Consider the following 14,999-nt stretch of genomic DNA (forward strand, 5'->3'; position numbering starts at 1 on the left):
CGTACACGTTTATTGCTTTATCAAGTCCGATGTGTTGGTTTTGTCAGTTACCACACGCTCGCTTCTATTGTTCCTCCCACGAGGCGATCCGAGCCGTTTTTATTAAACTAACCTAATTTTAATTAACCCTCTCGCAATGGGACTGATCGAGTACCTTTTTTAACACAAAGGTTTTATTGATTTTTCGCGGTGCGTATAAAGTTTCATTTTTTTCCTTTATGAACTCGAGCGCAGGAACGAAAACATAAAATTTTATTGTCCTTCGGTTAATTTTACTTTTTATCGCTCGGCGACACGTAAATGTAGCGCGCGCGAATATTAAAAGAGATTCGCCACAGCACTTCATTTCGAAATGTGTCGTGATGTCCTTAATTGAATAAAATGAAATTACCTCGTCTCATCAGAGACTCTGATCGATATTTCGCTTAAAAAAAAAAATTGTCGCGGGTCCTAATGAAAATAGCAGAATAAGCCCTAACTCCGAGAGCTATATAGTCGCGTCTGGCGTCACTTACGGGTCTTCAACGCGGCGCAAAGACAGGCGATACCAAGAGAGAACGACGACGATTGATTGGCGCGTTCGACACACGCTCTTCTCACGGAATCGCTCGTTCGCGCGAAAAGAGCTCGCGCGAGAGAGATGGAGAGGACTTCCGAGATTCGGGGGACAGGCCACTAAATTTCCCATCCAATTTCGGCTCACACTCATTGTCGTCTCTCTCTCTCTCTCTCTCTCTCTCTCTCTCTCTCTCTCTCTCTCTCTCTCTCTCTCTCTCTCTCTCTCTTTCTCTTTTCCTCTGCGCAGATATGTGTGTGTGTGTATGTCTATCGGAAAGTGTGGGAGGGGATGAAATTGAGTAGGGGAATTTGCTCGGCTATTTTTTAACGCCTCGAGCGAGCGCGGGATTTTTGCCTCTTCTTTTTTGCCGCTTCCAGCGTGTCCGTGCGTGTATGTGAGAGTAATATGGCGTGTACGTGGGGGATAGTGAGACTTTTTTGGGAAGAAGCTTTTTTTGCGCCGCTGTCCGGCTGAAAAGTTGCAGCGTGATTTTTTTGTCTGCTGCTGTTTGTTCGCTCCGAGATTGTAGGGTACGGCGTACGTGATGGCTTTTTTCGGCGACGAGCCTATATGTATGGTTTAAACAATGGAGGGATTAGGACGCGAGCTTTGTTTTGCGTCGAAAATCAGGTGGAGCTTTTTCACTCCTGATGCGAAAGATTAATCGCGCTGTCATTTCGATTTAAATTTCCGATTAAAAACTCGGCTACGGAATTATTGCGCGAAATACGTTGGGAATTTCGCGCGCGATTTTTAAAACGCAATTTTACGTGTGTCACCGCACCGCGTAAAACGCCTGCTGAAATGTAAATACATTCGTTACAAAGGGAGACGAACATTCGAACGAAAAAACACGGAGTCGAGCTTTTACGAAAGCCATTAAACAGAAATTACCAGTGTACGCACTTCATTCGGACGATTTGTTCACAGATGGCTCAACGTATGTTTGCCGCAGTAAAAGCGACGTAAAGTCACACACGTCGTTCAAAAGTGCTTGTATAATTCATTCTTCGACTTTAATGATGAAGAACGTTCAATGCTTTAATTTTTTCCTCGTCGGTAATTGATCCACTGCGTTTTAGTAGAATCTAAAATAGCATCGATTTTTTCAAATACATTTATAGACAGCGAAATCACAGCTTCTAGTCAAAGACGATCGATACTTTCATTATCTAGTCGCGCCTTTCTTCTCCGTCAATCAGCGGGAAAATTGAGTCCTAAAAATAAGTAACACGAAAATCCACTGCGCAGGGCTATATTATAGCACTTGTATGAAATGTAATAAACGCGGTGAGACAGTTCTATTTCAACGGCGAATATAATTGCGTGAATTGTTGTTTGAAATGTGCCACACCGGTGTGTAAAAATACTTCGGAATAATATAGACCTATCGCACCAACTCGTCGGTCTGCAGGTATATATTATATATATTATACTGCGCAGCCCCGAAAGAATTTATTCCGACTGAAGAACTGCTTTAAATGTATAAATAATTGAGAGTTCCCAGCAGGGCGCTGCTGTATATCGTGTTTCTCTCCGGTGTATTAAAATATTGAATATCGAATTATTTCGGGATAACGAAACCCTCCGAATATTTGCATGCCGCTTCACAACTGCACAGCAAACAACGCTCGCTTCCGTTATTATTTTCAAATCGAGCGCCCGTCTCTTTCGCTCATCGCTACAGCAGCAGCTCGTCGCAATGCGGATGAATTCTCATCGCGATATAATCGAACCGCTTGCACTTTACGACTCTCCGCAGATCATCTTAATTTCCATCTGGCTCGGATTTTACTGCTCCCCTAAGAAGAGAGAGAGAGAGAGAGAGAGAGAGAGAGAGAGAGAAAAAATGATAACGTCGACGCGGGCGATCTCATCTCCCGGATAAGTTAGTTGCGCCGTGCCGTTGAACCTCGGTTCATAACGCGAGCCTCGCTGCAGCGTAAATTTAGCGCAGGGGCGAAAGCTCACTTTAATAGAGATATTTTACGCACAGGGGACGTATGCGAGCCTTCGTATTTTTACCCCGCCTGACGCGTAATATTCATGGCGGGATTTTATGAGCTGCCGCGTGTATTATATATACACAAGCGCCTTGTCGTCTCGGATTTCTCGCTTAAAATTTGAACACCTCTACGGCTGCTGCTGCTGCGTCGTTGGAACCTGCTATCACGTGTGCAATATTTAGCTTTACGTTTGGTTTTGCGAAGGATGAATGGTTTATTTCCTTCGATGTTGTGTTTGCTTTCCAAAATCAGGAAATTTTAACGCGACTGTTTCTCCGATAGCTATTTTTTTATTGGAAACGGCGTTTCCCGCAAGGCTCAGCATTAACGCGGTAATCGTTAAAACTTTAACTGCCATTGAATCCTACGGATTCCGCTGAAAGCCGAAACTTTATATAGTCCCAGACGCGCTCGGCTCTCTCTCTCTCTCTCTCTCTCTCTCTCTCTCTTTCACCTTGTATAGTTCTTGTAAAGTCATAAAGGAAAGGCTCCTCAGAATCTTCGGAAGAATGCGGCTTTACGGTTTCCGAGCGCGACGTATGGATCTCCGAACTTCACCCGCTATATAGTAAGCTCTCGGAGCTTGCACTCGTATATATCTATATACGTAGCTGAATAATCTCTAGTGAGTCGTATATAGGTTCGGATAGAGGAGAAAAGTGCGTGTAACGCCGGCTCGAATCGATTATCGAGGATCGAACGGGACTGAAATTGGCCGCGGCTCTTTTTTCGTGACTTTTAAATTTTTCTTTGCCGATGCTGAATTTGCTTGGATTTTCCGCGTCGTTACTTTTAATTTCGGAAGCCGCTGAATGTATCCAGGTTGAGTGAAATTTTACGTTAAAGGCGATTATACCTCTAAACTTTATTATCCTAAAACACCTACTCTGCATCAGCACAATGTCGAGTAACATCTCGGTTCGCGCAGTAATCAAAGCTGCAGCGCTGCACACATGGACACAGACGGAAACAGTAGCTCGCACAAGTTGCCCATCTTGACCGCAGCAAACGGACGTGTTAACAAGCAATCGAAACACTGTTGGCATATGCGTCGAGACAAGCTCGCAATTTCTCGACTCGTACCTAATATAGACACACTCTCGCAGCCCCTGCGAGAGTCATAATGTGGCTGCGGAGCGTTACATATAAAGCCGACGATACGCAGCCGGCGCCTGACAATGTAGTAGTCCTACTCCCTGTCGTGTCATACTGTATGCACCACACACACACACGCGCGCGCACACGTACATCCACTATCCGTATCTTCGGCTGGAGATATCTGCCTCTAAATCACATTGATTCCTCGTTAAAACTGTGATTTACCGCCGGGAGTAGAGCGCAGTTTCGAAAGGGCTGCGCACACACCAATATGCTGGCTGTAAATCGGGGCACGCGAGGGGGAGGACTGCGGTATTAGCGGTATCAGCTGCTATCTATGATTACCTCGTTGGCCTTTCGCTTCTCTTCTATGCGGCTCGGTACCCTATAAGCAGATTCGCCTTTTTTTCAACTGCACTGGTAGCCAGATGCTGCTGAATGCGCAGCTCGATTATATGGGCGTTGAATTAGTGCGCGGGGGAGTCGCGATTTCGGGGCGCAAGCGGCGTTATTGGGAAATTACGCCGGTTGACGTGCTGGAATGGGCTCTGGCTTTGGGATTGCGAATTGCGAGCGATAGATCGAGTGATTGATTGTATAATATGGTGTAATATATTTGAGAAACGATCATGACGCAATCATGTGCTAATTTCAATTTTCCTCTTTTTGATTTCAGGTATGTATCTCTACTCACTTATCTACACAACTATAACACGTAAGTTCAATTTTTCAAGAATTATAATATGTTAGTGTCTAGAATGAAAAAAAGTGTTAGCCTTAGAACACACCTAGTGATGTTATAAGTCTCATAATGATCGTATCCCGCCCCCTTAGATATCTGAAAACGAACCGCATCGCCTTAAACCAAGCCGACCCCCATCATCTCGCTCAAAGTGTATGCACTCGCTCAGTATTCAGATTAAAATAGCGCCTATACATAGTGTCGTTCAAACTTCACAAACTCCCTCCAGGCCAAGACAAAGACAGGCGACCTGCCCTCGCTCTATCAATTTCATCCGTCCGCGCTCGAGATGCAATTTGAGAGCGCGGACATCAAAGAAATGGCGCGCGAATTCGCGCGCGAGCGCTAAAAAAGCAACGAGCCAGTAATTGAAACTAAGATTAGATGTTGAATTACTCGCGGAAGGAAAGACAGAGTGTCGTAGATACGTATAGATATACTCGTAGCAGGAGCGCGACAGGTTGAGGAATTCTGCGGTACGGGGGCGAGGGAGGGGAGGGAGATCTTGCGCGGCACATCTCCGATAATTGAAAAACGTCAAGTCGGAGAAAACTTGGGAAAGCGGAGGGATGAGCGATGCGTCGCTTTGAATTTGTGCCCAGGAACACGTAATTTCCCAGACGCGGTTCTTCTGCAGCAGCTGAAAATTCACACGGTGTGTGTCTCGCGGCGTTGCAGAGCTGAATTGAAGCTGATTGATTCGTTGTTTGCATGCCGCTTGTTTTTTTTGTCGGTACAACGCTTGTGATTTTTGGAATTTATACATCGAAAATGCATGATACACTACTGCGGAACAGAAATTTTAAGTCTGACTTTTTATACGCGCTTTCGACGAACTACACGAAGCAAACGTATGACATTTCAAGGAAACCCGTTACGTGATTCTTCGATTCGCACTCGTTATTTTTACATCATGAAAAACCTGCTCTAATATCGTTTCTCAGAATTTAAACTCGGTCACGTAGTTTGCTAAAAAAATGCATAAAGATCCGGACCACCCACGCAACCACACATCTCTCCCCCGATCAAAAAAACCCAAGCCGCCCATCTATCCTTTCTTAAAATCGTTCTCCCGTACAAAGCCCTCGCGCGAAATCTTGTCATTTGAATTCTCCAACTCGTCGACTGGGAACACTTTAATTTGCCAGTCCGCGTGAATTCAAGAGCAGAGGACGACGATGTGCAGCTAGTCTTTCTCGCGGTCCGCCGACGGTGCCGGAGCTGCATCCGACACAGTACAGTCTTCGGTCAAAGTTGTAATCCCAGAGCGCGCGCGCGAGCACTGTGATTTAGACAAGGCCGTCGTCGTCGCCGCGGAAACTTCCCCGACGAACTTCTCCTCCCTTCAGCCCCCTCCCCCTCTGTATTCCCTGGCGCGACGAACTTACTTTGAATCGCTGCAGGCCTTTGTCTCTTCGCTACTTCTTCTTCTTCTTTCGCTGCCAAAAGATCTGCTGCAGTGTCGGGGACTACGTTTCTCTTTTTCCGGCAGGGCTCGCGTGTCGCATACGTATGAACGTCTTCTTCGCACGCGCGGCGCGAGCTTTCTCCACCTCTCGCGCCAAATTAATTGCAAATGGCGTTTTTATCGTATCCGCCGGTGCCTCTGCTCCAAATATTTTTTTTTTTTAAGTTTGTGTGGTTGAAGGCCGGACATACAATTATATTTCGAACGTGAATGTGCAGTCCGATCCCTTAAAAAGGGGCCGCATTGTTGCGGGAAAATCAATAAGAGAAGGGCAATATAGGCGCATCCTGGCGTGTATGCACTGTATCATTTTCCAATACGCAAATGCCGGACTCTTTCGAGCGAGATGTTCGACGTTTTATCCGCCGAACAGGCAGCTTACTCCGAATATATGAAAACCGTAAAGCACTCGTAAAAGCCGCTGTAACTCTTCCATCGACTTTAGAATTTAATTATTGCGAAAGCTCGGTCACGCGCTCTCAATTGATTTCGGATTCTATCGTCGCGGCGCACCAATTTGCTGACTCCTACGCGGTAAATTTACTTTCTTTTCATCCTACGCGAAGCTGCGTCGCTCACCAAATTCCTCGGATTAAGAGATCAAAAGTAAAGCATTCGACTCCGCAGGAAGCTCCGGCAGCGTCGTCGTATGAGAAAGCTTTTCGCGATACTTTTCGCAGAGAGCACGTCATCCTCCCGCGAGAATGTGCTCCTCGCACTTCCGATGTCGCAGTACTTACGCGACTTTAGACGGTCTTGAATATTTAACTGGGCCTTGGAAAAGCTGCTCTGGTACACACGCGTATAGCTCGCCAGCTCTGGACGACGCTTACTTCTTACTTTAGCCGAGTGGCCTAACTGTTCTGCTGCTAGCTCTCGAGTGGCCTGGCTCATTCTCTCTTGCTTTTAGCTGCTGCTGTCGGAAAGCAAGAGCAAAAAACTAAAGAGGAGACGAGGATGTAAAAGTTCGCGACACTCGGCTGTATACGTGCGTGAGGGATGCAGTCCTTTTTTGGGGGAGGATCAATATTTTGGGAGGGAACCGTGGTCGTTTTATTAAATGATTGATGGTACTCGTGAAGCCACCTCGATGTGCTTTTAATCGAGAACTTTGCAAACGAAACGCGATACGAGCAGTTTATTTAATCAAACGCTTAACTCGATTCAAATTCAATCAAAAATACAGCAGCGATCCGTCTCGCACGTCGGTGTAATCAATTCAGTATACAATCGATTGACTCTTCAAACGCTCCCTCGAGCTATTACTAATAAACTCGATTATACTTTAAGCGTTACCGAGCATCACAAACAATCAAAGAAACATCCGGTCCGACAGCGACTCATTACACGATCCATTAGCCTGCCCGACATCGGTGCATCAGCATCTTCTCAAAGGAAAATCCCAGCAGCACGCCTCCCGCACATTCACACTTGAACATCAATGACGCTCCATAAATCAACTGATTTCACCGTGTAAAGGACTCGACGTGTGTGCCCGCGTCCCTCTCACTCCCACCGGACACGATACGTTAAAGGCTCGACAATTCATTAACCGATCGCCAGCATACGGCGCATTCAGTCTGCGCGCGCTTGCGGAGCATACATCAGGTAAAGGAGGACGATAGCGCAGCTAGCACACTATACAGCCTGTGTGTTTTCTCGTCTCTCTCTCTCTCTCTCTCTCTCTCTCTCTCTCTCTCTCTCTCTCTCTCTCTCTCTCTCTCTCTCTCTTTCTCACTCCGGAGAGAAAATCAATATCGGAGGGTCGCAGCGCGCGCGCCGCGCGGAGACAGAGACGGATGCAGCCTCCGCCCCCGCCGTGCATCGGAAAAAGAGAGAGAGAGAGAGAGAGAGAGAGAGTCCGGCAAGCGAATATCGCCCGACCGGCTACTACGAGTGTGTCTGTGTTTGCGGACGGCCAGCAGCAGGCGCACGAGCTCCGCAAGCTCGAGCAGACTCCGGAGAGTCTTCGTAGGGAGGAAGTGCGTTGCCGGTGAAGGAGATAAGTTGCTGCCAGTGTGGACGAGAGGAGCGAGAGCGAGAGCGTCGCCACGTGGAGAGGAGCTGGGGTAGTATAGCGAAGCTTGCGGAGAGGAGAGCGAGAGAGAGAGGAAGGCAGCCGCGCCATTTTGAGCTTCTGCTGCTGGACGACAGCGCGATCTCGCGACGGCTGGCTCAGGCTCTTCCCCGCGGAGCGTTGACTCACACGCGTGGCGCGCGAGACGAGAACTGGACCCGTCTCTCTGGCTCTTTCTCTCGAGGATCGAGAGTTTGCATGATTTGCTCGAAGCTTTATTCGCTTGTGACGCTCTTGTAGTTTGTAGCTCGTGATTTTTTTACTTATTTTTCTCTCTCTCTCTCTCTCTCTCACTGCATGCGCGGCTGGTATTTTGCTTGTAACATGTTATCGCGCACTTTTTGCAAATCGCTCGCATGTACGCGTGGATGGAAAATGCAATTAATGCGGTGAAATAACTCGGCATGCTATACATAATGCGGGGAATAACTCGCGTTACAAAGCTATTCCATTGAAGGCTGGATGTATGCGGCTTGTTAAGTAGTAATTGTCGGCCTTTGTCAGCCGCGCTGTAGCTTTCAAAAGCAAACGTTGTTATTTGGTTATATCGCGTTCCACAGCAGGTGTATTCGGAGCTTTTATTACCGTACGCAATTTCGAGCTGGGGAAAAATTGCGTTATACAAATAGGACTCTTATTATTACGCGAGTGTATTTATAAGTCGCTTGTTTGCTAGCTAAATTGTTTTCAACTTGAGCTTTGCATGGCTATTTCTCGTTATTATAGTGTCGTCGATGCGATATAAATAGTAGTAATATGCTGTAGTTATTTTTTTACCAATTTTAAATAAATTCTGAATAATAATTTAACGGAAACTGCGACACACAGAAGAATACCTACCATTTCTAATCGCGTCACTCGGGTCACTCCCAAAATGTCCGCGTCACGCGCCTGCTCCAAGTCCGAGATTTCTTTTTCAACCCACACCCTCATATCCATTTCTTTCACCCTATCCCCAAAAAAAGAAAATCACACGCGTCACTCCTTGCCCCCCTTGAAAAATTGACGATACACCTTCAAATTATGCACTCGTAAATCCATCTTCGAAGCACCGTTCCGCCATTTATACCTAGAGCTTTTGTAAACACGCTCAAAAAGCAGCGGCGTATGCGCGCTCGCGCATCGTAGGCTTCGAGCGCGCGACAAGCGATATATAATTCCGCGGTTTGGCGCAGCCGAATATTCAACTCGCGTATATGCGGAAGGAACCGAATGCCCCCAAAATGGCATGATTTATTCGGATCTCGTTAATGCGGGACGTCCTACACTCGCGCCCGCATAAATCGTGATAATCGATCTCGTAGCTCTGTGCGTGTGTGTATGCGCGAGCTTGCAAGCGCTCTGCCTTGTCGAGCTTTCTACACGTGCGCTGATATGATATTGACGTTTTGCCGGCGCGAATTGTACGTGGTATTTTGCTTTTGAGTGTGTTGCACACGAGGAATTTTATAATCCTTTGAGACTCCGAGGAATTAGTCTGCGCTTCGTTCCATGTGTTATTTACGGAACACGGTTTGAATAAGTTGCAAGGATCTATACAAACATCCGGAGTGCTTTTATTTTCGTCTCTGCTGCAGTGTGGCAAAGTAACTCGAAATGATAAATACATTGAAAAACAGATTATCCTGAATCCGAAATATATATTTCTGTGTACAGACACTAAACTATATTTATATGATTTTATCCGCAGAAGCTAGTATTATACACTACGAGTATATCGAGATTCTTATTAATACCCCAAGCTCACATACAAGCCAATTTAATCTCAGCGCCATCAAACACAAAAAAATCCGCCAAGCTCATTATTTCTCCCGTATGTATTATCAAGCTTTATCAAGCTTCGCGCGTCTACCTTTTCGTATTACTAATTAATCGGAAATTAACTCGATGTGTATAATCACAGCAGCGCAGGCGCGAGGCCTTCTTTATTAACGAGCGAGAGCAAGACAAAGTCGACTGTTAGCAATATGTTTCCGTTTAGGTTTATATAGCCATCAATCCCGGAATACCTGTCATCTTGCGTCATTTCGATGCAAAGATAATTATCGAAGTATTTTAACATTCATTTTTGCAGAATAATGTCGAGTGCCAAAGGCAATTAATCGTTCATTCTTTTGCACTACTTTTTAATCATTCTTCAGCACTTTTATACCCTTTTGATAAAATTTCCCGCGGACAAAAAGTTCCCACTCTCGCGCGCGGAACTTTAAGTTTCTCGAATTTAAAGCTTTCAAAGGACTTAGAGTTATAAAATCACGTTTTACGTTGTTAGAGCTGTAAAACTATATCATCCTTTTCGGTGCTTCTTTGTACCTCGCTCTTTTTATAGTTCACCAGCGTTCTCCCTCTGGCTCACGCGCGTATACTGCTGACTTCGCGCGAAATATCCACCGGTTATTATTCCACCTGATGTATTCCTCTGTTCCGTTTATTCTTTTACGCAAAACTTTGCAAGTCTTTTCAGATCTATTTTCATCTCATCAGCCCCAATCCTGTAATAAATTTAAAATTATACGACTCCACAACGAGCAGTCGAGCTTTGCTAGATCACAGCCTGCACATTTCTTGAATCCTCATCCCTGTTCTTCCCACAAGCAGCGGGTTCTCCTTCACGGCAATGAGGAAATCCCTCTTGGAGCCCGAATGAAATAAAAAGACCCGCACTCGCACGCCATCTCATCGCATCTTACACGCCATAAACGCGGGGGGCGGCGTCGATTTCTCGCGCTGCGAATAAAGAGCCGGTAAGCCGTGAAACGGCGCTTTGAAAAATGTACACGCGGCCTGTTTGACTCTGAGGGTAGGAGCCGAGAAAATGGGAGGCCGCGGCAGCTCCAAAACGAGAAAATAATATAAAAGAGCGAACCATAGAAAAGATTGACGCGCACGCGCGAATGCGGCTCGTAAAGGCCGGAGAGAAAAGGGGAAAAGAATGATGTGCGACCGGTCGGATTGAATTGTTTATTGCCACCCAGTGTTAAATTTATACGGAGTCTATGTTTGGCTTTCGTCGCCGAAGCGATTTTATTAAAATTACATTTTTCACGTCGTGTCGGCGAGAAAGCATGCGTTGTATGTATATATATATATATATATATATATATATATATATATATATATATATATAGTTTTACATGTGGTGGGCGTGTGTTTCGGAATTTATGGTACGGTCGAGGGAGAACAGAGCGAATTTCGCGGGTTATTCGGAAAATTAGTCGAATATATGCGCGAGAATATTCAGGTGCGCGCGAAGCTCGGCGAGTGCAGTGTATCTGTTATTGATGAATTCGGAAATCGATTTTATTAGCGCAGCTGGTGTGATACGTAGAAAGACTTTTAGAAACTAATCTCGGGATAGTTCGAAAGCCAATTCCCAGCAAAATTGCTATCACTTTCGTCAACGCGCGGACGGCTATTCGTCATTCCGGTATGACGATGACTATACTCGGAAAAATTAAGTCGATAAAGAGATCGAAAAGCCGAACGTTTTCTAAATATCTTTCCAGCGCGTCGGCAAATATGTATCCGAAAATCGATATAAGCGCTAGTAGCGTAACCAGAATTTCAATCATGCCGACTATACGTATCCAGTGACAAGATGTCGATACGCCGGATAATTGCTTCTGCAAAGGACGTGCATTCAACTGCATCCCCTGTATGCGCGCTCGGTAATCCTTCCTTTTTTTCAATATTTACGATTTATCCGTATAAAGCACGAACTTATACGTGCGCATCCAAAGCGTTTGTTTATCGGAAAGAGGCCGCGCATACATCGGCTCGCTGAAAAACGCGCCTGAATAATTTTCTTCCGCGTAAGCTCGCGCATCGAATATTGCAAGCGTAAAAGACGGGAATTCGAGAGCGTAAAAATTTCGTAATTTGTTGAACAACAACGAGCGGTTGTTGGCGCATTTTTTTTTCTTCACCCTCCATTTTCAGCAAGCGGAATATATTTTTGTTATTATTATTTTATGTGGCGACGAGCGCTGGCGCGTAAATTGCGAAAAATCACGCGAGCCAACGGCGCGAGATTATATACACGGCTTCGAAGCTGGCATTATCGAATTAAGTTTCATTTCCACCTCGGATATGACAGTCGGCTCGAGCAGAAACCGGGAGCTAGTACACTCGGTTATATTTTCATGAAAAGCATGCGAGCGTTTCTCGCATTTTTTCGCGATTTAGATTGGTGTAACGGTATAGTGCGCAGATTCGTGGAGCGAAAGTATAACACCTGCGCGAAACTTTGAGGTGCATTGAAAAGAGATGTTATCTGGAAAAGAGAGAACATATTGTGAGTTTGCATGTTGGATGTACGTAATACATAGTGTTATGCTCGATTTGAGTACAGCTGCTAGTATTTAGTTTGAATTTTCGACTCGATGTATTGCTAAGTGAATGGCACAAACGTTTATTGAAGTCGCGAAAAATATCCGCAACTAATATAAATATCCCAGCATCGAAAAATAAAGCTCTCAACCCTCGAATATCAACCGTCACATATCTCCCCGAGAAAAAATATTTATGCAAAGTCGGCAACTGCCGCCAAAAATCGCTCGCCGCGCGCATCCCCGAATAAACCCCCTTTTTCCCATTCACCTCGCCGCGTTTTCGCACTGCGCAATGCCAAAAGCCGAAACTCCCGAAAGCTCGCTGGCAAAAATCAACAGCCGGAAAAAAACACTCACGTATACAAATTACAAACGTCAAAGCGAGGCGTTTGTTCGTCGCTAATTGGACTAAGAGAGTGAGATCGAGTTGAAAATGAAATCATCGCGTTCGAGCGAGCTTTACGGCATAACGCGCTCGCATACATTGCCGTCCGTCAATGCGGCAAATACGCGCGGACGAGAAGCGCGTCGTTGATTATGATGCGTACGAAGATAAATACGCGGGCTGTATCGAATTGCGTTTAATTCTGAATGAGGTTTCAGAGCGGGCGATATGGTGTATTATATGTCGGCGATTGCTAGGGAAGAAAAATTGTTGCGTTGAAGAGAAATGAAGGATGCGCGCGGCGCTGTTTATGTATAGTTCGGTTCATCTCTCCGGGAGCCGCTGGGGGCGACTTAATTGGATTATACCGGACGGAAAGATTTAATTTGCATGGAACTTTTTTTCGCCAAGGGGAGAGATGTTTGAGATTAAGCTGTTTGAAAGCTGGCGGAAATTTTGTTCTCGTTGCTGCGTGTGTTTGTGAAAAGTATTTAGAGATATTTCGTCGTTTGACTGACCGCTATTTTTTCTGCGCAGTGCCATGTTTGCTTTTTCGATCAAAGTGAGATGTGAATCACGCAGTTGATAAGTAAACCGAAACATTGCAACGAATCCCCTTCACTGAATGACGGTTACATACACAAAAATAATATATTAATAATCCTCCTGCAGTTTAAAAAGGATCTCTCGCCGCGCGCAAAGCTAGGCTTTAAAAATCACAGCGAAAGCTCGCGCGGAAAGACATAAACAAAAAAAAAACAAAAAAAAACAGGTCAGCCCGAAAAACGTACAAATAATCCAACTCCGCCGCCTCGTGCGGATTTACACTGCAGCGTGCGGACGTATATACAGCTATACACAGTATACAGGCCCGAGATCGAATCGAAGGAACTCGACGCTCCCATCCTCTCTGGCGAAAGTGGATGTGATCCTGGAGGCACTAAGTATGCAGATGAAAAATGCAACCGGGAGAGATGCAATTTTCTCACGTATACGCTAGCGCTTATTCCGCCTTGCGAGCTTCCTCCCTCCTCTCGTGCCTTTGTCTTGTTAGCTGTCTTGACGTTTTGATCATGGGCTAATTTTCTCGTTCTTTTGAGAGGCCCCTCTCGACAATAAATGCTTCTTCGGAAACTAATCAGTAGAAACATCCAACTTTCAAAGTTAGAAGCTCGCCACGGCGCTTTAGAAAATTAATTCACGCCGAACAATCTATAGGAATAGCGCAGCGTTGCTCAAAAAGCTCTGAAATGAAAGTGCAGAGTTGCACTCCAGCATACATGACGAAATGAAAGAAGCTTGCGCGCACCGTCACAATACCCTGTTCAGGCCTTTTTTTATCCTTATCCGCTCCCTTAATCGTAGTTTTTCCCGAACGCTGCTGCAGGAAGGAAAACAAACAAATGGCACACATGTGAACAAAGAGGGACAACGAAACGAATGCGACAATGTGTGTGTGTGTGTGTGTGTGTGTGTGTGTGGATATACGTCTGAATCCATCTCCCTCTATACGCTCAGGGGCAAAGTGTTCGACGTAACGAGCCTGAAATGTGTTTTGCGCGGGTAATGAGGCTTCGACGACAATGACGACGAGGAGAGCTGGGAGAAATGTTATTTCGAGTGAGACGTTTTGGGCGCTTGCCTCCGGGGAACGAGAGATGCTTTTTCACGAGACTAAGTGCAGCGGATGTGATGAGAATTTTTTCGAGATGGAATTTTCGATTGAGTTTTGGATGACGGAAGCTTCTTTTTTTTAATTTTTTCCTCGTTTTTTAATGAAACGACTTGGCTTTTCGTAAACGCGATGAATCTTCGTTTGGGTAACGAAGAAGAACGCCTTCTCTGTATCAACAACAGAAATAATCAAGAAAAAAGAAGCAGCGGCAGAGCCGGCTTCTACTTTATTTTCAAACCGTTAAATCTCACCCTCGGAGAAAAAAATAATAAACGAAGGCAAAAGACGATTTTCGCGAAACTTTTCATTACGCCCCGCTGGCTGTTCTTCATTTAGTCCCTCTCTTACGCATAAAGAATTTCACGCTTTCTGTATTCATGATTCTCGTATATTACCTGCGCGCGCGCACGTCGCTCCTCTTTTATTTCTATCTCATTTTAGTTTTGTCAACCTAATAAATATTCACGCTTCATTTCGTCCTCCTTATCTCGTTTTCTTTATCTGCATCTCTGCTGCTGCTACTTCGTTTTCTTCGGAGGATTTTACTCGAGCTTTGTATTCTTTCGCGTCTGAAGTATTTTGGAACGTTTCCGCTTCGTTTATCTCTAATATGCGTTCTTCCCTTATATTCAGGAAGGTAAACACTTATGAGTCCGAG

At 45.3% G+C, this 14,999-nt stretch overlaps 1 protein-coding gene across 6 annotated transcripts in view; it reads left to right on the top strand.

Moving 5' to 3' along the window:
- The window catches only part of LOC100678116 (agrin), a 341,408-nt gene that overhangs the window by 289,373 nt on the left and 37,036 nt on the right, over window positions 1-14,999 (top strand). For 5 of the 6 annotated variants that reach the window (XM_031921406.2, XM_031921407.2, XM_031921402.2 and 2 more), the window contains one exon: window positions 4,340-4,378. The exons of the other annotated variant lie outside the window; for it this stretch is intronic. In XM_031921406.2, the coding sequence (XP_031777266.1) occupies window positions 4,340-4,378 (39 nt within the window). The remainder of the gene's footprint in view (window positions 1-4,339; window positions 4,379-14,999) is intronic. 6 annotated transcript variants of the gene reach the window in all.

This window comes from Nasonia vitripennis, chromosome 1 (genome assembly GCF_009193385.2).
Source record: "Nasonia vitripennis strain AsymCx chromosome 1, Nvit_psr_1.1, whole genome shotgun sequence".
Lineage (NCBI taxonomy): Eukaryota > Metazoa > Arthropoda > Insecta > Hymenoptera > Pteromalidae > Nasonia > Nasonia vitripennis.